Here is a 23,424-nt window from a genome sequence, read left to right as displayed (position 1 = left end):
TCATTTATTTTCCTGATACATTAGATGTAGGCGTGGAAAGCATACAAAGTGAAGATTATCACAATGTCTAAGTATTCAGTTTAAAAAAAAAGTTCCTTTGAGGTAAGAACTAGTGGGTAAGCATGGGCTTGAACCTACACTATAAATTTAGCACGTATTCTATACAGAGGAGTTCAAATCTCAGTTGGAAGTGAACGCTAATGCATGTTTAATATTGAATTAAATCCTACATAAAAGGAAAATTATGGTAGTATACACAATCACTACAAAAGGCAGGAAGCATCTGAATTTATATGTAGGTATCTTTGTACATTTGTTATTATGAAAAGCCTTTATTATAGGATCACAAGCAATCTGTCCATATCCTAAGCCTCCGTGTACAGAATAGATGGTACACAGCACATCCTGAATATTTAGCACTTTCATTGGTGGCCTCTCATGCCGTTTGCTTTTCAGTGTTCATACCTTGATTTATAGATTATTACTTAACCGTAACAAATTCCTCACAAGCTTTATTACGGTGCTTTCACCCTCATATTGCAGGTGGGAAACTGAGGCATAGACCTATTAACATTTCATTATCCACTTCTCTGATCTGTCAAATGTGAGATGACATGCCTGTGTTTGCTTGCAGAACTGCATCCAGTTCCCTTTCCTGATCTCTCACCATGCCAGATGGACCTCCAGTCGACACTGACCACCTCTACGGTCACTACTTTGACAAGCTGCTACCTCCAGTTTCTTAGAAAATTATGATCTCACCAAGTTTAAAAACAGTTTTGCACGACAGAGCGCTCCACTCGAGCACCACCTCCTTACCAAATTTCAAGGCCCTGCTCTGATCCTTAGGATAACATAATCTTTGAAAAATGATTGGAACTTCTTTGTTTTTCCTTTTTTTTTTTTTTAAATATGGGCAATACATTTTGTTTCAACTTTATCAGTGAAACAACTGAACAACTTCTCATCCAAAAAACATAGGCTCAGACATGGGAAAGTTCAGATCAAACAGTTAAAACAACCAGAAGTACAGTTACACAGTATGGATTAGTGGCAACTTTAAGAACAGGAGGTGCTACCAGTGTTGCCTACAGTAACTGCTGGGTAAGAGGGTGCGAAGTCAATTCTTTTCAATGTTTTCTGCAGTGTAGCTTAATGCCTCATGTTTTACAGGTCTCACCCTTGTAACAAAATGATCATGTTATCTCTGTATTTAAAGCAGCAAGCATGAAACCCGCTAACAGAATGCCAGACAGCTGTTCTCCACCTGCAAGCTGCAGGCCAAGTACTGAAGTCAAGCTACTTGAGATGCAAAACTTCAAATCCAACCCCCTCTCCAGTTCCCCTTCTCTCTGGTGCTAGGATTGCAAGGTTCATGTAGCTCAGTCAGTGTTGTGCCCTGGGCCAGAATGACCAGAAAAAGAGTATCCAGCATCATTCACAAAGTTGTCAAAACTATTTTTAACACAACCAGCTTGAGAACTTTCATTTAGGGAACACATGCTCTGTTCTTTGCCTGAAAGGAGCAGAAGACAAACATCAGCTTTAACATACCTTGCGACTTTGTAATATGCAATGGTGCACCAGTAACTAACACTGTGATCAGCAGCAGTGAGCGCTGCGAGAGTTATCAGGTTTTCTGTGCTGCATCATCTTTACCAACAGCTTTCTTTTCAGCTCCCTCCCCGCTGCATGCTTCCTTTTTAGAATCAGCCACCGCACCCAATGCACCCCTTCCCCTCTCCATCACTTCCTTCTTTTACATCTTGCCTCCCTGCTGCTCAAAGAAGGTTTAGAAGATTTTGGTGAGGCAAAGGAAAGGTTATATATCTAACAATGTTGCAGATGGCGTAACAAGGATATCATGATCAGTTCTACTGTGATCTTTTCTTACAAAATCTCTGCTAGGAGGCAGAGGAACTTTCCTACTACTATCAACTGTTATGATAATCAACACGTATTGATAAACATATCAACAAAAGTAATTCACATCAGACCAATACATTTGGTGTCCTTGTTTTTGAAGTGTTTCCTGCACTCTCTCATGCATGGTGAAAAGTAAGAAGTGTCATTTTAAGAACAGCTTCAATATAAAGGGAAGTGATCCTACTCGCCTATTTCACAGTCTCTTGAAATTTTCCACTTCTTCCTAAAACTTGATTTCTGCCACTGGCTTTTCATCAACCTTCTCAGAATCAGAATATTCACTACAAAGAGCTGTTTTCCGATACAGATGATCAGGAACTGATACGGTTGTCCAGTGCACCTTCCTTCTCATTTAAAAGGATGGCTGTTGGCAAGGACCCTCTTGTACAGAGAGCTATGAACATGTCAGGATCCTTTTGAACGTTAAGGCCTTAGCCTAGATTAATAAACTGATAAAGATGGGATGATCTGGGACCTTGTTTCAAGCACCTAAATTATGGTTCAAAGACTTTTCACAGGCAGAGCTTCTGAAAAACCCAAACAAACTGTATCAGTGTGGCAGATCAGCACAGCTCTCTGAGCAGCACACATACCCGACAGGAACCCAGAGCTGTTTACCACGCTCAACAGAGCAACCTGAAACCAGCACTTCTGCCACAGAGGATAGTGTAACATTCTCTGCACAACATTACAAGCCTATAAATATACTGCAAGACTTCAGGGATCTTATTCTGAAAGCAACTTAAGTGTTTTAAAAAGAAGAGACACTCCCCCACCTCTCCCCTTGTGAAACAAAGCTTTCATACCAGCTATCTGCAACCAACTCCCTGCAGCATGAAAAACACCAGTCTTATTACCAAATTCAGTTATTAAAGACTCAAGACTGCAACAGCACATACAGTTTATTCAAAGTTTACATAGAAGCTGAACCAGAAACTACACAAAAGACAGAAGTAGACTAAAGACACCTTTGTGTTTCTACTAAGGCTACTGAAAGATCAAAAAAAAATCCCATAGAAAGATAATGTAGGGAGAAAACCCCTTCCAGAGTTAACATAAAACAGACTGGAATGAGGAAAAAAAGGAGTTTAAAAGAAAAAAAAAAAATAAAAGCACCTCTAAAAGGCCATGCACACCTCACAGGAAAAGTCTCTACTTAGAGCTTTGTTGGATCTAAGTGCAAACAAATGCTTTGACAATGCCTTCACCAAAACCAGCCCTTCAATTAGAGGTGAACATCACATAGACCTGTGAAGTGGCAGTTCCTCCTGCCGCTGCTACAGGAGCAGCCACATCTCAAAGCACGGCAGTGAAACTCCCTGGGATTCACCAGTCAAAGACCACATCCTCCTAGGAAGGTTGAACATTCAGAGAATGAATAGTGGAAAACAGACCTTCACCTCTGGGTCACCAGCTCAAATGGGAGCTGTGGAAACTTGTCTGTAGCACTGCAGGAAAGGCTGTGCAAGTGACCCTTCGTTAATTAACTAGGACATGGCGGGGAGCATACTAATGCTCGTGACATACAATCCTCATCACGCTTTTCCCAGATGGCTCTCGTTGCCCACTTAGGATTGGACAGGCCAAGGGAGATGCCCGGTTCCCACACACAGATGGAGAGATGATCAGCCCTGTTCTTAGGAAAGTGGCTCCAGCCATCCTGAAGAATAGAGTTTGTTACTTTATAATGATGGTGGTTATGCTCATTATGCTCACCACAGCACAGGGCATTGATGAACGCTTCATAGCGGTTAACTTTATAAAGCAATATTTAACCTCACTATATGTAGTGAGTGTCAGAGAAAGACCTTGATTTTATTGCAATATAACCTTATAAAATCATTCCTTTTCTCACAGTAACCACCATGCTCAAATACCTACCAGCAAAACAGTTCAGAAATTCTCACACCATTCACCCATGCACTAGTTAAGTCACAGCTGGACCCACTTATCACCTTTCCTTACCAAGAACACATTTTCAAATGGACCAAGATGGTTCATGTCCCAAGGCAAGAGGTGACTTCCTAACTAAAACAAATTACAGTATCAGCACTTCCCTGAATCTTATGACAAACAACACAAAAAAACCCATCACTAAATGACCCTCACACAAGTCTCTTCTTTAAGCCATGTTTTTTCCGTGTTCCAAAATCAAAATAAACCAGCATCAACCTTAACTTTGTAGAGTTCCTTAGAATGCTCAAATGAAAGGTAGATAACATTTCTCACACGTTTATTGCTACAGAGAGAAGCAATCTCTCTAAAGTTCCTAGGATTTGTCTCCCCATTTTAAGAAGCCTGCTATATCCACATGGCCTATAAGCACCACATGCAGAGGTCAGACCCCAAGCCTACTAATGTGCTAATAAAAACTGCTAATAAAAATTTTAGGCTCCTTAAGCTCCGCTAAGATTTTTACTGGAGATCCGAGTGTTCTACTTGTACGACTGGATACTGAAAACAGATGGGATGCATGCTGGGCTCCTAAACAACAGCCTTCACAGACCAAAACTTTATTAGAAACAGTAATGAATTGGCTTTTATTGCAATTTTCTGTGCATCTACTTACAGAGTCTCTAAGCTGAGCTGTGCTCTTCAGTAACATTTGCTGATTTGATAAAGTAAATGAGCGAAATCTAATCACATAGTTCCTATGAAGGGTTAACTCTTTCACACAGCAAGAGAGACAGACCAGAACATAGGAATGCCTCTTGTTCCCATGCAGTTTGATTACAGATTACCCCTCATACGAGGAATGACTCAGATCACAGAGTCATTCAAGTCACAAACATATTGGCTCTCTGCTTTCACAACACAGTGGAATATCCAGTACCTTCAGGCAGCCGGTTAGGGAAGGCAGCAGGACAGAACTAGGCTGATATCACAGAAAGCAGCCAGGCAGCAACACAAACTGGGCTTATCTGCAGCTTCCAGAGACCAAATGCTGCTCACATATACTGTCCCGTGCTGCCCTGAAGAAAACACGTTTCTGTACCAAGCAAAAGCTATAAAATGAGAGCATTCTAAAGCTGTAATTTTTATAAGGCAAAATACAAATCTCTTATTTAGAAGAAAAAAGGTTAGCAAACAGCGAAAACAGCTGCCTGGAATTTTTTCACAGCTGATACTAAAACGCTGTCTAGTTCACTCTAGTACTTGGCACCAGAACTCGCCTGCTTTAGCAAGAGCTGTAGGAACACCCATACAGGTTGGGCCAAAGGTCCAGCTTTCCCAGTACTCCGTCTCCAGTAGTGGACACAAGCCGGTGCTTGGGGAAGAGTGAGAACAGGACAAGCATGTTTGTAGGGCACTCCCTCCAGCCTCCAACAACCAGCCCCTAACAGCCCCTCTCAACTGCAAAGGAAAATGATGTTAGCTATTATATTAACTTAGTCCCTAAAAGCGAATTGGAAGAACTACATTATTTCTCCTTTTCCTGTGTTTATAGGCACCCCCCCCCCTTTTTTTTTTGTCATACCTGGGTGAGTTGAATGTGTGTATTGATTTGGCAGGTCTCTGCTTTGAAAATGGAGGGATAATGACATTTTTAATAGAGAACAGCCACTATGGTGACTACTGCAATGACTCGGGTGCCCCGGCTTTTGGACAGATTGCTTCAGGCTCTTGGCTATTTCGCAATCCCTGCTTTCTGTTTTCAATAGGTTTTAGGTGTCAAACATGGTTGCTAGTTACCTGAAGTAAGTGCACTTTCCTCCTTGAGGATATTCGTATCTTTGATCAAGTCAGTTCTCCCATCCCAACACTAGGTTCATTTGAAACAAGCTGACAACGCGCAAAGAACTTCTCTGGCTCTGTAGCAGATCTAAGTATCTCACAACTATATCCAAATCCTTTGACTTAGTCCTTCCTTTCTAAAAGTTCCATATCCTCAAACCCAGAAAAGTCATTTTTGTGTGTATTCCCAGGTCACTAACCTGTTCCCCCCGCTACAACCCCTCCTCTCAATTCTCTCTCTCAAAAGCTGTGTTATAAAGAGCAAAAGCAAGTATATTGTTCCCTTTCACTGCTTCATGTTTTCCCACATCTGGCATGCCACCACCATATTTTCTATTCAAGTTCTCTCAACCTCCATCCTGTCAGGAACAGATGTTTACCAAGCAAACAGAAAGCTGGACTAAGCTGAGTATCTGTGCAGATACTAATATGCAGGAGTTTAAATGTATACAGGGAAACATTTATACCTTCTCTGGACACTGTACACAATGAGCTAACATGAGAAGCATGACATGTAACATCCAGACCTTTATGTGCTGCTAACAGACAAGCAAATTTCAGAGCCCATTCCTGAACCCACAATGCAGCTTAGCAGAACCAGGACTTTGTTGTGTTGCCTCTCACTCAAATCACAGAATCATAGAATCATTTAGGTTGGAAAAGACCTTTAAGATCATCAAGTCCAACCGTTAACCTGGCACTGCCAAGTCCACCACTAAACCACGTCCCTAAGCACCACATCTACACGTCTTTTAAATACCTCCAGGGATGGGGACTCAACCACTTCCCTGGGCAGCCTGTTCCAATGCTTTACAGACCTTTCGGTGAAGAGATTTTTCCTAGTATCCAATCTAAACCTCTCCTGGCACAACTTGAGGCCATTTTCTCTTGTCCTATCGCTTGTTACTTGGGAGAAGAGACCGACACCCACCTCGCTACAACCTCCTTTCAGGTAGTTGTAGAGAGCGACGAGGTCTCCCCTCAGCCTCCTTTTCTCCAGGCTAAACCACCCCAGTTCCCTCAGCCGCTCCTCACAGGACTTGTGCTCTAGACCCTTCACCAGCTTCGCTGCCTTTCTTTGGACACGCTCCAGCACTTCAATGTCTTTCTTGGAGTGAGGGGCCCCAGAACTGAACACAATATTTGAGGTGCGGCCTCACCACTTTGAGTACAAAGGGACAATCATTTCCTTAGCCCTGCTGGCCACACTATTTCTGATACAAGCCAGGATGCCATTGGCCTTCTTGGCCACCTGGGCACACTGCTGGCTCATGTTCAGCCGGCTGTCGACTAACACCCCCAGGTCCCTTTCTGCCAGGCAGCTTTCCAGCCACTCTTCCCCAAGCCTGTAGCGCTGCATGGGGTTGTTGTGACCCAAGTGCAGGACCTGGCACTTGGGCTTGTTGAACCTCATACAATTGGCCTCAGCCCATTGATCCAGCCTGTCCAGATCCCTCTGTAGAGCCTTCCTACCCTCAATCAGATCAACACTCCCGCCCAACTTGGTGTCATCTGCAAACTTACTGAGGGAGCACTCGATCCCCTTGTCCAGATTATTGATAAAGATATTAAACAGAACTGGCCCCAATCCTGACCCCTGGGGAACACCACTCACCAAATACAGAGAGTTCTCCTGATGCAGGTAATTGTCACTGTAAATATTATTAGCAGAGCTTGACTTGCCATGGATAAGCTTACTCACACTGCTACGGCTTCTGTACAAACATTCAGAAATTCATCAGAATAAGCAGAGGCCAACCATCCTAGAAAATAACAAATTATATCATTCTTTGCTCTGGGAAATGTGGCAGCAGATAATATCCATATCCATTGACTGGCAGATCAGGAATGCAACAAGATCTTCCACTGGCCTCTTCCTGTTTGGCACTTCTGGAACAGCTGCCAGGCCCACAGCCCAGGTATTTCCTTTTAAACTTTTTTTTTTTTTTTAATTTTCCTTTTTACATGCACGCCTTTCCTTTTTCACCTTGTTGATCACTTCTGCCTCTGACACACTGCAAAGTAATAGCTTTCAGTAACTAACACAGGCTACATCAAATGTCATACCACAGCACCAAAAGCAAAAATCTGCATAATAAGAAGATAATGAAGAGCAGTCATGGACTTCAAAGAAGAATCACAAAGACCTGAGAAGCTCTTCCACAATTCATGCTCCATTTGGTCCCTGTCCCTTTGGGAATGGTGTCAATATCGAAGACAAACAGTGAATAATTTTAACAGCAGCCTAAAATCTGGATGCAAGATGCAGCAAGAACAATTTAGCAGAATAGCCTGTGATGGCTCGCATGCACATTCACAACAGTAACTAAATGCAGTGGGCCTAAGTTATTTTTAGGTCTATTGTCAAACCTCAACGTCACTTCTTTCCAGCTGCTCCAAAGACACGCCACCACCATCACACAGGCCTGGGCTCTGTATCATCATTCCTGGTTTGATGGTCTGAGTCTAATCCTTGCCCTGCATTAGAATTTCACTCGATAAGAATTCAGCCAAGGCGACAAAGCCCCTGACACAGACAGGGCAATGCGGACAAGAAGAGTGTTTTGGACAACTAGCTCATGTGGGCTGGGAAAGTGATCTGGCTGTCGGATAGAAAAGTCACTGCATTTGCTGCAGCCCTGCTAGAGGTCTCATAGCCATGCTGGCCAAGGTCACTTCAGTTGACGTGTCCTTGAACTGCTACAGGCAGAGCACCCGTTACTATGGGACCTTGAGGGAAGGGAGAGTAAACAAAGTGGCAGAGGGAAATGGAGGCCAGGATTTCGAGTAAACATCCCATGCTAGAGAGTTCTGAAAACAATGAACTTGACAGATTCCAACAGCAAAAGCGTCCTTCATGCCTCTGCAGTGTTTGCTTGGATCTTGTTATGCAGACATATCACTTAAAAAAAAAAAAAAAGGCTGATATATGAGGACTAACAGGCTTCACTGTTGGACGGACCAGTGAAAAGAAAAGGCCTCATCCTGTTTATGCATGCTTCTGAGGATCTGTTCTAAGCAGTAGTACAAGATGTAACACAAACTCTTCAGGACAGAACAGTCTTGTACGCCTCTTGCACCCAGCCTGGCAGGACACAGCCCCAGGACCAAGCTCCTGTATTTGCCACAACTATTCTAATGGCAGTAAGGCTCTGGTGTTCACACGAGCTCTCAACACAGTTACCTCTGAAGCGTCCACATAAGCAGGACTCTTTTGGAAGAATACCAGGGTAGATACAGCATAGGAAGCAAGCACTGCAGAGGACCACACGTATACCACACAGAGGGTTCAGACCGGTGCAGACGTGCAAGCTGCCACCTTCCCCCCAGATTTGCAAGACCCAAGTATAAACAATACAGCTGCTGTCTCACTTCCAAAACTAATAATGGCAATCCTCTTTCTCAAGAAGGGCGAACCTATTACACAAGACCAAGGCTATTTGGATCTTCTCCTTACCCCCTCGGTCACCCTTAAGGCTCAACTCTTCAATTCTTATTCTTATTCACAAGTAAACCTCACCTAACACCAGCAAAGACAAGACCACCCTTTCACCTCCCAACTGAGACGGAAGAAGCCTTTTCATGCTCATGCAGAAACAAAGCTGTAGCAAGCATCAGATCCCTGTATTTCTAGAAGGACAACTCTTTATGGACTAAAGGGGGTAGTTCTCTCAAGCTTTCTTCCTTTGCTCCTTCAGCTGAAAGCAGCCTCAGCTCTTCTATTTCTGCTCTGAATTGTCCCCCCAAAATTTTGTCCTTTGTTTCCCAAATCACTGAGAGAATGCACAGGGAAATATTGTTAATCTGCAACTAAAGAGAAGCACAAACACATATGTACTCCACCCATAAAGATATCCTCTGCTTGCTCTGGTGTGGTATAAGTGAGCAATAAAGATATCTCTGGATATCCAGAAATCTCCCACTATATTAAAAAAGGTATTTCTCTCTGTATGTAGCAAGACATTCCCACATATAAAAAAATTCGAGTAAGAAAAGGCATTAAATATAGCAAAAAGGACTGCATCCACTGCTTCCTTGCACTACACCATCAGCTAAACTAGAAGTAGAGAGAAGAGAAAGCCTCTAACTGTGCATTACTGTTGTAGATAATGTTATGCTGTGAACACAAAATCAAGGATCAAAGAGCTGTCTAATAAGTCATTAAAATTTAACAAGTCATTAAAATCTTTTTGTGCTTTTCAGAAAAAGTGTTCAATTCATTAAGTAGCATGCTTAGCTACTTAAACAACTGAACCCTTTCCCTAGCATCACAGTACATCACAAAACATATCATGTCAAAAGGGTTATCTGTAGGTCAGCAGTGGTCTGGCCTAAACACACTTACATATCACTAATTAAAGAGAATCAGATTCTTTCACTAATACCCTGCTATATGATAATCCAAGTGGTGGCCTGTGGGCCCTTCCCATCTGGCCTGTCACCTTTTGTTTTACAGTCTCAGAGGAGACAAAGCAGCTCTGAGAGCCACTCGTAACACCCTGGGCTTTGTACTTCTAATGTACCTTCCAAGTGGCCATGGTCCACATAACCGACCAAGGGAAGGACTCATTTCACTGTGCCTTGGGCCTAGATGGCTTCCTACTGTCCTCTCCAATCCTATTTTCTATTATCCATCTGACGGCACACCTGGCCAGCCCCACTTTAAAAGTACTAGTGTTTCACAAAGGTAACTGTTGCTGAGCTTGCTCTTAAGTAGCACTCCAAGTTTGAATACCTTAAGGTACAAACTGAAACCTACTTAACAGAGAGGGAACGGCAACTACCCTGCAGCCAACCATTCACACTGCAACAGAACGGCCAAAGTGTCATTCAGACTCTCCTTTAACACCCCCTCCTCAGAGGCATTAAGCCTGTAAGAGACCTGTAAGAGATCATCACATGTATGAGAATGACAGCAAGATAAACACTATCCCCACAGGAGTTCGAGTAGACAAACATCTGCTCAGTCCAACACTACATTTAACACAGAGAGGCAGAGACCAGCGACTGCAGCACATCAAGCCAAGGGAGGAAAGCAGACAAGGAGTCCTTGTTATTCATGCTTGCAGAGTAAAAATGGTTCCCTAATAGACAGGGTCCTTCAGCTAACTGGAGTGGCACGGCGGACTTCTGAACAAATCTCTCTTGGAGAAAGGGGTCATGCCTCACATGGCAATTAGTTGTTTGACAGCTCAAGGAGGCTGACATCATTTAGGCTTCCAAGCCCAACCAAACAGCTCTCTACAGGTAAAAAAAATCCAAACTCCTCTATGAAAAATACAGCTCCTGTTGTTCTAAAAGCAGGAAGGATTCTCCAGAAGGCCACCATCAGCAACAGACACAGGAATCCAAAGCTGATGCTCCAGATATTCAACCTTCCTTGGAGACTGCGAAGCACAGCCCTTTTATGAGGAAAGCGATGATGCCTCTTAGAACCACAACTACCAGTCACCGCAGGGAGCAGGTGCTTTTCACAGGCAGTTCAGTGAATGCCAAAGGCAGTCAGCAGAACACTGCCTTCCAGAAGCATTATGATTACCATTAAAATACCAGCCTGGTTCTATTACCCTGTAATTTGCATCTGTAGGGTTCCTCATCAGTTACAACGGCCAATAGCTTTTCTAACAGAGGTGTCAGTAAGCTGCACATCATCTTCCTCTTCCCCTCCTAAAACTTTCTTCCATTTGCCTTCTTTCCTTTATTATTTAAGTTTGTAGCTGAAGTGTCATCTTTGATACGGCTTCCTTTTAGACTTCTACATTAGCTCACTTCTAAACTTCATGCCTTTGTTTCCCCCTTTCAAAAAGGCCAGTACCCACATCTGGGTCTCTGAAGTGTTGAGACTGTTTTGGTCATTTTTACAAGGGAGAAAGGGAGGAAAAAGCAGTTAATTGATTTATCTAAGATCAACAAGCCAAGAAACTAAGGGCTAGTGAAAAGCTTTGTGCTTGTGTCACAAAGTAAATAAGCTGTGGCAAACGCACACTAGAACATTTCCGATGGCAGTTACAGCTTTACTTACAAAGAGATGTCTATATTAATTATATTATGAATGGCACCAAGACAGTGTGTTTTATGTTCAAAAGAAACAATCAAAAATGACCTTCCAATTCCCATTTGAGCAAACAAACAAAAAATTATTTTGAAAAGACCATGTTTAGAATTTCTATTCTAGTAGTAAAACTATTAGAAGCAATTTCTGGAAAACCTAGCTTTTCCTAACCCCATTTTTCAAGCCTTCCTGTCTCAGAAACTGTGACAACAGTGTAACTCTAGCTTGCACTAAAAACAATCAGATTCAGGTTTTTCCATCACTGTGTTCCATCACAAAGAACTAACTCTATTTTCTTTGGAGGCAACTGAAACAAGTACTTTTCCTAATCATCTTCATAATTGTTTTATAGACATGTTAAAGGTTTCCTTCCCAGAGTGAAAGGAAAATTGTATGAAAGCTGTAAAATATTTCAATAGCCATCAAAGAGTTTAGAAAGCTTGTCTTTTTCCTCAGAAGTAGCTTAGAAGTTTTGTCTTTAAAGAGACTGCTTGTGCCAGTGAAGTTAAAATATCAAAGGACAGATGAGGAAAACTGTAAATGCAATTAATTTCTGGATACAAAGGAAAGGAAGTAGCAAGCATATAGCCTGAAGTCTGTTAATTAAAAATGAAACACCAGATTAAACCCAAACTGGTCCAAGTTTCTAAACTGGTAAGGTTTGTTGTTGTTGTTTTGTTTTGTTTTAAAAAGACAAACCTTTCTCTCTAACAGCAAAAGGAAGCAAGGCAGCATTAGAAGAGCCAAACCAGGAGCCCCAGCTCTCCTGCCCCCATTTTACTGCATGATCATCCATGACTTCCATATCTGGGTCCATCTAGCTCACTCTCTCCCTTTATCAGGCACACCCTTATGAAGTGCTTCCTATCTAACTCTCCCATCATAGATCAAAGCACAGGGAAGAAATGATGGACTTCTCTGACTCCAGCCACACCTTCAATCATCTACCCTTATTTTCCATATCATGTTCCCTTTCGTACCTATTTCTCCTGCCCTGAACAGCACTACACCATCATCCTCTTTTTCTCCCCAACTTACCATTATCCATTCACCTTTATCCTTTTTACCAGATATCCTCTGAGTACAACTCAAATCTCTCTTCTTCTCCACAACATCCCCATCATCCTCAGAGACTTCCCTTCCTTGCTGCCATTCCGTCCAACCCTGCTGCTGAACATTTCCTCATTCACACATGTTCAGTGAGTTTGTAACCCAGGCTCAAACCCACCCAGTCAGCTGAAAGGTCATTTGTTTGACTTGAACTTCACAGTATCTTTTTTTTCCTTCCTGTTTCCATCCCTGTGACCTCCTCTATCAACACCATCCACCCCACTGTGAGGCTTTATCTTGGCCCTTCTAATTTATTCAATGCATTCCTCAGAGATCCTCTTAATTTTACTCCAAATCTCAGTGAGCTTCTGGCCTCACTCCTGGCCCTCTCAACTCTTCCTTCTTTGCAACACATCTCTGAGTACTGTTATTAGGGGAAAAATTCCACTCACACACAACAACTTAGAGAGTTCACTCTCTACTTGCACAGAAATTGACAGGCTTGAAATTAAAAATGCCTCTCTCGCATCTCAGAAATGCCCAGCCATCAGCTCAACATGGCTACAAAGCTCCCTTTATTCCTCCCCACCACTTTCCAGCTTGCTGCACAACTAGATACCCCTTTGTTTGATTAAGACTAATCATAGCTTAAGGATACACAGACAGATAAGCAGCTGCTGAAGTGACTGTATATTAACTCTGCCTTCCAAAATAATGGAAATTTTTTTTCCCCACATGGGAGAGTAACAAACAAGAATGATTCAGCGATCTACTAAAGGAGCATGTGGAAAAACATGAGTAAAGCTAAGACCTGAATTTTGGGTTTCTTGGCTTTAATTCCTCTTGCCACTCAGCAGAAAGAAATGAAAACGGGTAAGAGGGAGAGAACTGGAAATCAATGTGTTAATTTCTGTTGCCATCAAACTCTACTTCGTTCAAAGCACATCATAATCATGCAACACAAAATCTTCACTAAAAGTAATTCCAAATCTCACAGTTCAGACAAGCTTTTTTCAGACCACGGAAAAGTTATTGAGAACTGGCAATCTGAGGACAAACTAGCTCCCTCTTCCCTATTTCAGGAACCCATCAAAAATTATGATTATGAAATCCATGTTGTAGTTAAGCCAGAAAATAAGTTCTGTTTACTGTGTGAAAACACAAGACAAGAGAACTACAACAAAACATGTAGATTAAATGGTAAATCAAAAGATGGTATCAATGATGCGCTTTTTTTATGAAAAATGTGACTACTGTGCACCACACCTCTGTAGTAATGCCCTACACAGACAGGTCCACAGAAACCACTAAAAGCTTGTGACCTGCAGAGCCACCAAAATAGCCAGGAGCAAAACAAAAAAAGTTGTCCCTGTATCTAAATCTCTGTCTACAGAATTTGCCTTTTCTCCCTATGAGTCATGTGTAGCCCTGAAGACACCAAAACCTTAATTTCAACCAAAGCCTTTTCATACTACCACTATTAAATGTTTACTTTGGCAAAAGAAATGCATCTTTGAAATGAGAACAGCTCAGCAATCTTTCTGCAAACCTTTCTGAGGTTCAAGGTTGCCAAGGTATAATTTAAAAGTGCGTCTTATATAGAGCTTAAAAGCTTGTGACTATATCAAGCATTTGACATAAGCAAGGTAAGAGGCTCAGTAACAATGTCCTGATTCATACTGCACTCTGAATATAGCATACTTGCTTTGAAATGACCCTTAACCATGAGTACTTATAACCACAGCAACTCTGCTCAAGTTAGGCTTAATTCATAGGATGAATATAGGTGTTTTTATCAGAGTAGTTTCTACAAGCAGCATATAAAATATGTAACTAAATTCTGGAAGTTTTTCCATCTCAAACCTGCTATGACCATTGGTAAGAACTTCCCAAAACACATGCTGCATAAACAAAGAATATGTGGCAAAGGTGCTTTGGAAACGAGCTTGATCCCTAATGTCAGTCCACTGATGAAGGGAGTATTTTTGGCTTACATCTACATGAAGTGAAGGGGACATATTGCCAAAAAGGAGAGATGAAACCTAGAAATGACCTGGCAAGCTTTTCAAAAGGTAGCCTTCGTCACAGTTCCCAGACCCCACTCTCCTGTTCTGTGCAACTTTAACAAGCAGGATCCAGAAGGGTTTAGACAAGTATCTGATGCCAATGTTAACACTCTTACCTAAGGTACAACACCTGGCATGTTCCTTAAGCTCTTATTAGAAGGTGAGAGAACTCTGAGGCTACTTAAGAATAAATGAGCCCACAAAGTCATCTTCTATCATACCCTACCGCTAAGTAAGATGGACATCAACTGACATAATAATATGTAACAAGTTTAAAAAGAACACCACCCACATTGAGTGTGAGTAGTATCTTTAATAATTCCTAAAATAAAGCTTGTGCTTTGTTTACATGATGTACATGACCACACACAACTGACCAGCCCATCCTCTCAACTGCAGAGATCTTCTCCCCAGCACTGCAAGAGGGGAAACTTCATAAAGAAAATTAATGACTTACGTGATCCCAGAGCTTGCTCAACCTCTTATTTCCTTACAGGGCATTGATAAGACACACTGGGTGAGTACTAACTGAAGTCTGCACTGTCACTTATCCATTTTACACCTAGAGAAAGTAACTAAAGAATCGACTTAAATCTACTTTTTCCAGGAGTAATACATTGTATTTCCTACTCCCTGAAATGATTACATTAGTCATTCCAGCATGATTTACCTCTCTACCACGTCAGCATCAAAACCCTAGAGATAAACTAGCACAGTGCCACTGATTCCTACCGCACATTTTTCAGCACTCCACGTGCAGAGTTCAGAATACGCAGATCTGTATTTCCCAGTGCATATTTCAGGTTTTGGACCTTAAACAAACTATATGCCATTGTTCCCAAAGCAGAGCTTCCCACAGGGAAGTCTAACGTCCATATTCCAGCCTGTTAGGGCAATAAATGGTTTACAGTGCCCTTTCGTAAAGCATAATTTTTCACTTCGCATAAGCCTTCAGCCTGCATTCTACAAGGAGCTGAATATTATTCTTCCACTGAAGACAACAGCTCCCCAAAACGAAGAGAAAAAATTCTTCTGTCCCAATCTCATCAGAAAAAAATCTTCATGATATGCTGTGGTCAGAACATCTCAGAATACAGTTTAGTTTTGGGAAGTTACTTTTGGGTAATGTAATTATTTGGACAATTGTAAAGTTATTAAAGGGCTTTACTAAATTAAATACCAAGATTATGTATCATTTGACTTAATTCTGCTTAATAATCATTGTAGACCATATAACCATTGGCATAGTTTCTCCTTAGAATGAACAGCATCAAAGGTCATTTTCATTTTGGAAAGCACATTTTTTTAAATCTTTTTGCCTTTAAAGTGGCCTGCCTACCATAGGTCAATTACAGCTACCTACACACATCAAGATCTGCAAGGTCACGTTATTTTAAAGGGCCGAGATGAAGGCGTTAGAAGAGGAAAACCAAGGTTCTTTTACCTCCGTCAGTGTGGTACAGTTCCCACAATCAATCTCATGAGAAAAATGGGTGACATTTAGATAAAGTACAGCCCACGTGATACTGTGATAGTGTTTATAAGTAACTTATTGATTTAGAAGATTGTTTTAATCTCCTAACTGTACAGGGGAGTACGCTGTGGCCATATTTTCCCCTGTGAAATGGCTCATCTGAAATGAGGATTTTCAACCTGCGCAACTGGATACGTGACTGAAACAGCTATGATGAAAATTGAAATCAGTTTAGCTTGTACTGCTCAAAGGCATGAGGGAATCACTTCCCCCATGTTCAGAAATTGCTTTTTTATCATAAAAAGTGTGACAGTTAACAGCACAAAGCCACATTTAAAAAAAAAAAAGTTTACAGCACAATTAAAAGAGCCCAGGCTACACTGTGCATCCCACCGTGAACGTGATTCAGCACAAATTTGGCCACTTTCAAACATAAACCATCCTAGGTAATCTAGAAAAACTTTGCTTTCTAGCATTGTTACCATCTATCATTGGTAAAGCTAATGGATACCACACAGTTTAGTGCTTCTTTTTAAAGCTTTAAACACTGAAATACTAGCAATGGGTATCAAGTGCAAATACATATTACACCCAGAGCTCTGTTACAGCAACTTCCTTGTTTTTGTATTTAACATAGCTGCATTACCCCAGCTCTAGAAACACGATGAGTTAGCTCATGCCCCTTGCCACTGGTTCTGCAACAGCCACAAAGCAAAAACCACACTTCTTCACCTTTTTGTTTTACAGTGTTTGGTGTTGGTTTCCACACCCCCCAGATCTTTTCTAGAGTGAATTTCTATCCAGCAAAGGCAGTACAAAAAGTATAAACATGGAATCGGCATGTTTTGTCAGTACTAGATCAGATAGACAATAATGGGAAAGATACAGCTGAGGCAACAGCAACGAAAACATCCCCATAAGCCAACCAAGTTCAAATCAAACTTGAAGCACAGCACAAAAGGCAGTTGCTGTTTACCCAAGTGCTGTATGTTCCCTGAGGAGGATATGGACAGAGAGACCGCTTCTAAGGTAGAAAGGTTCAACCTACATGCTTAATCAATCATTTGTTAAATGGCGATGATTCCTCATTTCATACCCACATTCACCACCCCAAATTAGACTTTCCAAAATTATTTTAACCCTTTTTAGACCCAAGTTTACAATTTGTTTGTTAGGCAGATTTAAAAAATTTATCACAAAGCCATCGAGTAAGCAGGCTGAATCTGGGCAGGATGTTTCACGGTCGCAACTAAGCAAACCTTAAGGTATCCAAGTACAGAAGTATTAAGAACATGCTTTTCTTTGGTAGCCTCTGAGAAGATATTTCCTGCACCTTGCGTCATACTACCACCAATAAGTAGGGTAAAATTATTTCTGCTAAAATAGGTTTGGTGCTCAATTTATGCATCTACATCAGAGTTCGGTATCATCAAATTAGTATCACAGAATTATTCCTTTGCATTAGATGCGATCCTCTGTTTCAAAATCCCAAGGATACCCTAGCGGAAGCACAACATAAAATAAAGCTGATAGAGGCCGATGAGAAGATACACATGAGAAGTCTAGTTCTGTCCCTTGTAATACTTGTGGTTCCTTCGTGTGTTCCTCTCAGCTTGTACAATAAAGGCAGACTGGTTAATTTTTAGTTGTTTTACATTTTTGTTTCTTTTGTAAACGCAAAGAATTTACGTCCATTGTTGTATGCACCTTATCTAAGATTCGCTCTCTTGCCAGTAACTAATAACTTGCTTAGTAAAAATTATCAGAATGAGATTACTTACATTACGTTTTCTCGCTAACTGTACAGAACAGATAGTTCTATTGTTTCCTCTTCATTGAGCAATACTTAAATAGAGGAATTTGGGGTGGGCAAAGAATTTTCTCTTAGCAAGCTAATATGGTTCCTATAAATGAAAATAAATATTTCTGTTGATATGCTCAGAGGCATTTTCCATCATTCCTTTTAATCAACTTCTAAAATATGCTCAATAGAGAACATCAGATTGGATCCAATTTCTGCTATATCACATGGAACAAAAGACTCGAGCAGGCATACATCTTTTCAAAACACTTCTATTCCATAGCTCTGCCTCCATTTTGGATGACAGACAAAGGGAGTAAATGTGAATATAATGCCTTATTAAATAGATGAAAAGCAAAACCAAAGTCTGAGCAAAAGGCGCTGATAAACCCAGGAAGTGCTACTACCAACTGCAACCACCGGAACAAAGGAAACAATGACAGATCCCACTTTCTTGAATTTGTTACAAAAATAAAATTTGGGGGGAAAAAAAGAAAAATTGGCCGGTTTTCACCCAGACTAGGGCACAAGCGTTTACTTTGCCCTTTAGGGATCTCTCCCGAGACTCTTCAGCACTAGATGTTTCCACTAACTTCAAGCCTGGCCGTGAGATGCTGGGCATTTTCTACTGCCACGAAGAGTCCGCAGAGGCAGCGCGCACTCCCACGCCGGGCATGAGGTCCCACTTCGCCTCACGCACTCAACCCAGCCTCCTTTCCTCCCCTCCCAGCCCCGGTGAAAACGCGATGACAACCTCTCCGCTCACCCGAAACCATTCGCGGCGAGGGCTGGGGCGACGCTTTGCCGCCGTGGTCTCAGGCCTACGGAAAGTGCCCGCAAGGATCCCAAAGTTCATTGAAAACAAAAGCGACACGAACACCCACGCGTGGAGGGGAGGGGGGGGTATCACCGCCGAAAGGCGACGCTCAGCTGCCCCCACGCCCCCGGGGGTGTCCCGGCCGATCGCCTCAGGCCTCGCTCCCCCGCCTCCGCCCCTCACCGCGCCCTCGGGTCCCCGGCCCGGTTCCCCCCCGCCGACGCCCAGCCGGGGCTTTCCCCGCGGCCATGACTCACTCCGGGAGCCGCTCGGCCCCTCCGCGCCCTCCTCCCCAGCCCCCGGCCCGCCCTGCCCCGCGCCCCCGGCCCCCGCCCCGCGGCCCAAGGGCGGCGGCCGGTACCTGTAGGCCAGGGACATGCACTCGAAGAGCTTCGTGAGGGAGGCGTCGATGCTGAGGCGCCCCCCGGCGCCGCCGCCGCCGCGGGCCGCCCCGAACTGGTAGGTCTGGCAGGTCTGCTCGTTGACCGTGTCGAAGTCGTAGCCCTTCTTGGGCGGGTGCTCGCTGTGCGGCGACGAGACCATGAAGTGGCCCGAGTGGATGATCTGGGGGCCCGGGGGCTGCCCCCGTCGCGGCCCGCACCGCCGCCCTCCGCCCGGCGAGGCGCCCCCATCGTCCGTGTCCGACGAGTCCTCGTCGGGCTCCGTGCGGGGGGACAGCGGCCCCGCCGCCCCAAGGAGCTGCGCCGGCCGCATGAACACGTCGGCGGCCATGGCCCCGCTGCCGCCAGCCGCCGGCCGAGCCCGCCGCCCGCTCTGCGCCGCCACCGCCCCGCTCCGCCCCGGGCCGGCCCCCGCCGCGCCGCACCGCCCCGCTTAAAGGAGCCGGAGCGCCGCCGCCGCCCCTCCACTGCGGCCTGCGCCCTCCCCGCTCCCGCCACCTCCCTCAGCGGGAGCGATCCCGAGCCGCCGGCCCCCGACTCGCCCTCGGGCCCCGTTCCCTCAGCAAAGGGCCCATCCCGCCATTGCCACCCCCGAGGCCGCTTCCCCTCAACGCGGCCCCCAGCCCCCTCTGAGGCAATGTTCCCTCATGGAGAGCCCCAGGCCACCATCAGCCACCCCCGAAGGCCACTGGAAAACACCCCTGCGGGTATTTTCCCCTCAGTGAAAGCTGCAGCCTGCCATCACCCTAGAGGCTGCTTTCCCTCAAGGCAGCCCCCAAGGCCGCTTTCCCTCCTCCCACTGCCCTTTAGTTACAAGAGGAGAGCTTCTTCAGAGGAAAGGGCAGGACCTTTCCTCTCACACACCCATCGTGTAAGTGACACCCACAACGTTTTACCCTTCCCCTTACACCACTGTTGATCATGAAACATCCCTGTGGGGCAGCTGGCCACCTTGCATCACCACCAGCCTCACCACGAAAGCGGAAGGCATCACTGCCACAAGGCCCTGGTGTCACACTACTGCTGTCCTGTCCCTCTCCTCCCACAGTGGTTTAAGCGATCCAACATGGCGCTTCCACCCAGCAGGACTACGTTGTAGGGCGTGAGGTGGCGCATGGGGAAGCCTCGACCAAAAATGCATAACCACCTCCAGCCTTAAGACTGAGAAGAGGCCTAGGGAAGCTGTGGTCACTCAAACAGAACCATCACAAGGAGCTAACTGCATGTCTTCGGCAATACACTTCCTCAGAAACCCCCCCCTAAGGCTAAGGGACTCTTACGAACATGAGAAGATGCAGAGGACAGCCCAGAACTGTCTGAGGAACGTTGATGAGAGAGTTACTGGGCTAGAATTATTTCATGGATTTAAGCTATCTTTAATACAGTAAATTGCTTATTATTTTCCAGAAGCAGTCTGCAAGAAGCCAGGGCAGCTACAGAAGTAGCTGGAGACCTGCAGCAGACAGGCTGCAAACACGGCTGGAGGGATCAGCCTGGAATCGTAGAGGAAAGCTCGGGACACGGAGCTTCCACTGCCAGCCTGGTGGCTCACACCTAACCCACGGACCTGCTCAGCGGCGTGCATAAAGTAAGTACCATTGTTCCAGGGGAAGTAAAGATCGGATTTCATCCTTCTCAAAAGCATAAAGGAAGCAATGGATCCTGTAGGTCAAGATGAAAGCACAGCAATAGGGCCAGCAGATGTATTAGTCTGGGGAGAGGACAGCAGCTTACAGCACAAAACCCCATATACATAGATATGTATATACAAAGTCAAGAGAAAAGATCTCTAGCTTGCCCTGTAGAGCAAACCTCCATCACCAGGAGAGCAATTGTATTCTACATGGCATAGCATAAATGCTTTGGAGTAAATTGCTTATATTCTCTGCCTTCTAGGACCTTGTACTTAAAAAAACAGGCTCTTCTACATAGTCATCCTCATGAGGGGAAAAAAACCCCAAACATTAAAATGTCACATGCTACTTTTTCTGCTTCGTAAAACCAGAAATAAGATCAAGGGAAACTCAAGGGATAGTGATAATAGCAAGTCTTGGGCACGGAAGGAAGAGGCATTCCTGCAATATCACAATTAATGCCCTTGCAGTGATCTAATATTCTCCATTAGAGAGCATGAAATCAAGACGGATCACTGTGTTTAGGGGAGGAGTGGTAGTCTCAAATACTTCCCCACATGAAAGGAGCAGTAAGGCATGGTCACATCATGTGAGGGCTCGCTCTGTTAGAAAACTTTAAAAAAATCAAGATTTACATTCAGACATCATGTGAGGGCTCTGTCAGAAATCTTAAAAAAATTCAAGATTTATATTCAGCTCTTAGTCAGCATCGCATATGACTAAAATTCTTAAGAAAAGGCCACAGTCATAGTTCAGCTTCAAAGCTGGTTATTGTTACCTTAAAGTGTTTGTTTTTTTTTTTTTTAAAAAAAGCAATGCTATCTCCCAGCAAGGCATTCTGATTGGGAGTACTCCAAGTGCAAAAAATAAAAACATTTCAAAACAACATTCATAGTTTTACAATGTCTATTTTAAGTCTGACATGTAGTTTGTTAGAGCACCTGAACTAAACAAAAATTAAAAATCTCAACCACCCATCAATAACAGCACTGCATACAGTACTTCCATGACAACAGCCTATACGTTTACCTCACAAATTTATAAGCAAGCCACACTTGCTTCTTCCTGTGTGCAAGGAGGGGTAACTTGTTAAACTGAAGTTGCTAGGTAGCAATGCAATTTTCTAAGAAGAGTTAGCAGTACACCAAACCATCATTTAAAATAGGGGTAGCAGTCTTAAGCTATGACTAACATTTGATGCAGTTCAGGGTTTTCTCCTCTAATCATCCCCAGTGCAAATAACACAGATGCAAGGAAAGACGCATCCCTTAAAATAAATCCAGTTATTTTGGTGACAGATGTCTTGGTTTGCCTTTTTAAAGATCAGCATTTAGGTGATCAGTAACAGGTGAAGACTCCCAGCTATCCTCTCCTCCTCCACAGTAAGGAATTCCAGGAGGCACAAGGAAACACTAAAGGGCCACAGCAGCATCTTTTGAGTATGCTTTTTCTTACTGTTTCTTTTTAGCAATCTGCAGTGCCAGGTGAAACGTAGGCCACCATCTTCTGATGATGTTCCTTCAACAGCGCAGACTTTTAGCACAGGAGGAGGCAGACATTTACCGACTTAGAATTCAATTGTGATACAGACTGAACAGAGAGACATTCAAGCTGTTTAAAAATATACCCGCAGCGTACTCCACAACACTTAGTGGTACAAGATTATCCTCCTAAATCTACACACAGGAAGATAAGCGTTCCCATTTTGCTGAGGCGCAAGAGCTCAAGGAATCTTACTCACAGCCTCTGACTGTGGGGCTGATTGCAGGTGCTGAGAGTCCGGCCATCCCGTTACCACTGCTGGCTCCTCTGCCCGTCCTGCTCCCAGGCAAACCACAGGGCCAACCTCCAGCTCCATACCCTGCTTCTAGGCTAGGCTGTTGCTCACTCCTTCACCCTTTACTGGCACAAGCCTTACCTGTTCAGAGGCCTTTCCTTCTGGGACCCGTCCTGAATTATATCCTTGTTTCCACCTGTTCTTTTCTCTCTCTCCAGTTCCACCCTATATATAATTCCTTTATGTAAGTTTGCTGATTTAATTCACTAATCCAGAGAAGGAAAAAAACCTAACTAAAATGGGTAGTTTTCTTAGGTTAGCGAATTTAAGTGGTTGATGAGAGGATGCTATGAGCACCCCAGTAAACGCAAGGGAGGCAACAAAACCAAGCTGGGAGCAGGCAAGCTGGCTGTGGCTCGCCCTTCTGGTAGCGGTCAGCCAGCAGACCAGTTCAGCTGTCTGAAACAGCAGGCTACTTTGGGACAGAGCGCATGGAACACAAAAAATAAGCTGGACACTTTATATCCATCTTGAATGTACAGAATCTTTCCAAAACTCTTGAGGAGTTTTACCCTTGCTAGCATCAGACTCAAGCATGTTTCCAAACTGAAGCATGTTTCCACACCATGCCCTCCTCCCTCCAATTTAAATTACCACAACACATTAGCCGAGTACCAGGCCAACAGTAAGC

The 23,424-nt window shown here is 43.8% G+C and overlaps 1 protein-coding gene across 1 annotated transcript in view; it reads right to left on the bottom strand.

Annotated features, from left to right (window-relative positions):
• The window catches only part of MLXIP (MLX interacting protein), a 56,125-nt gene extending 36,472 nt beyond the window's left edge, over positions 1-19,653 (bottom strand). The window contains exon 1 of the mRNA XM_076353290.1: positions 19,283-19,653. Coding sequence (XP_076209405.1) covers positions 19,283-19,653 — 371 coding nt within the window. The remainder of the gene's footprint in view (positions 1-19,282) is intronic.
• Positions 19,654-23,424: the final 3,771 nt, after the last annotated feature.

Source organism: Aptenodytes patagonicus, chromosome 15 (genome assembly GCF_965638725.1).
Source record: "Aptenodytes patagonicus chromosome 15, bAptPat1.pri.cur, whole genome shotgun sequence".
Taxonomy (NCBI): domain Eukaryota; kingdom Metazoa; phylum Chordata; class Aves; order Sphenisciformes; family Spheniscidae; genus Aptenodytes; species Aptenodytes patagonicus.
This window is presented reverse-complemented; position numbering and strand designations above follow the sequence as displayed.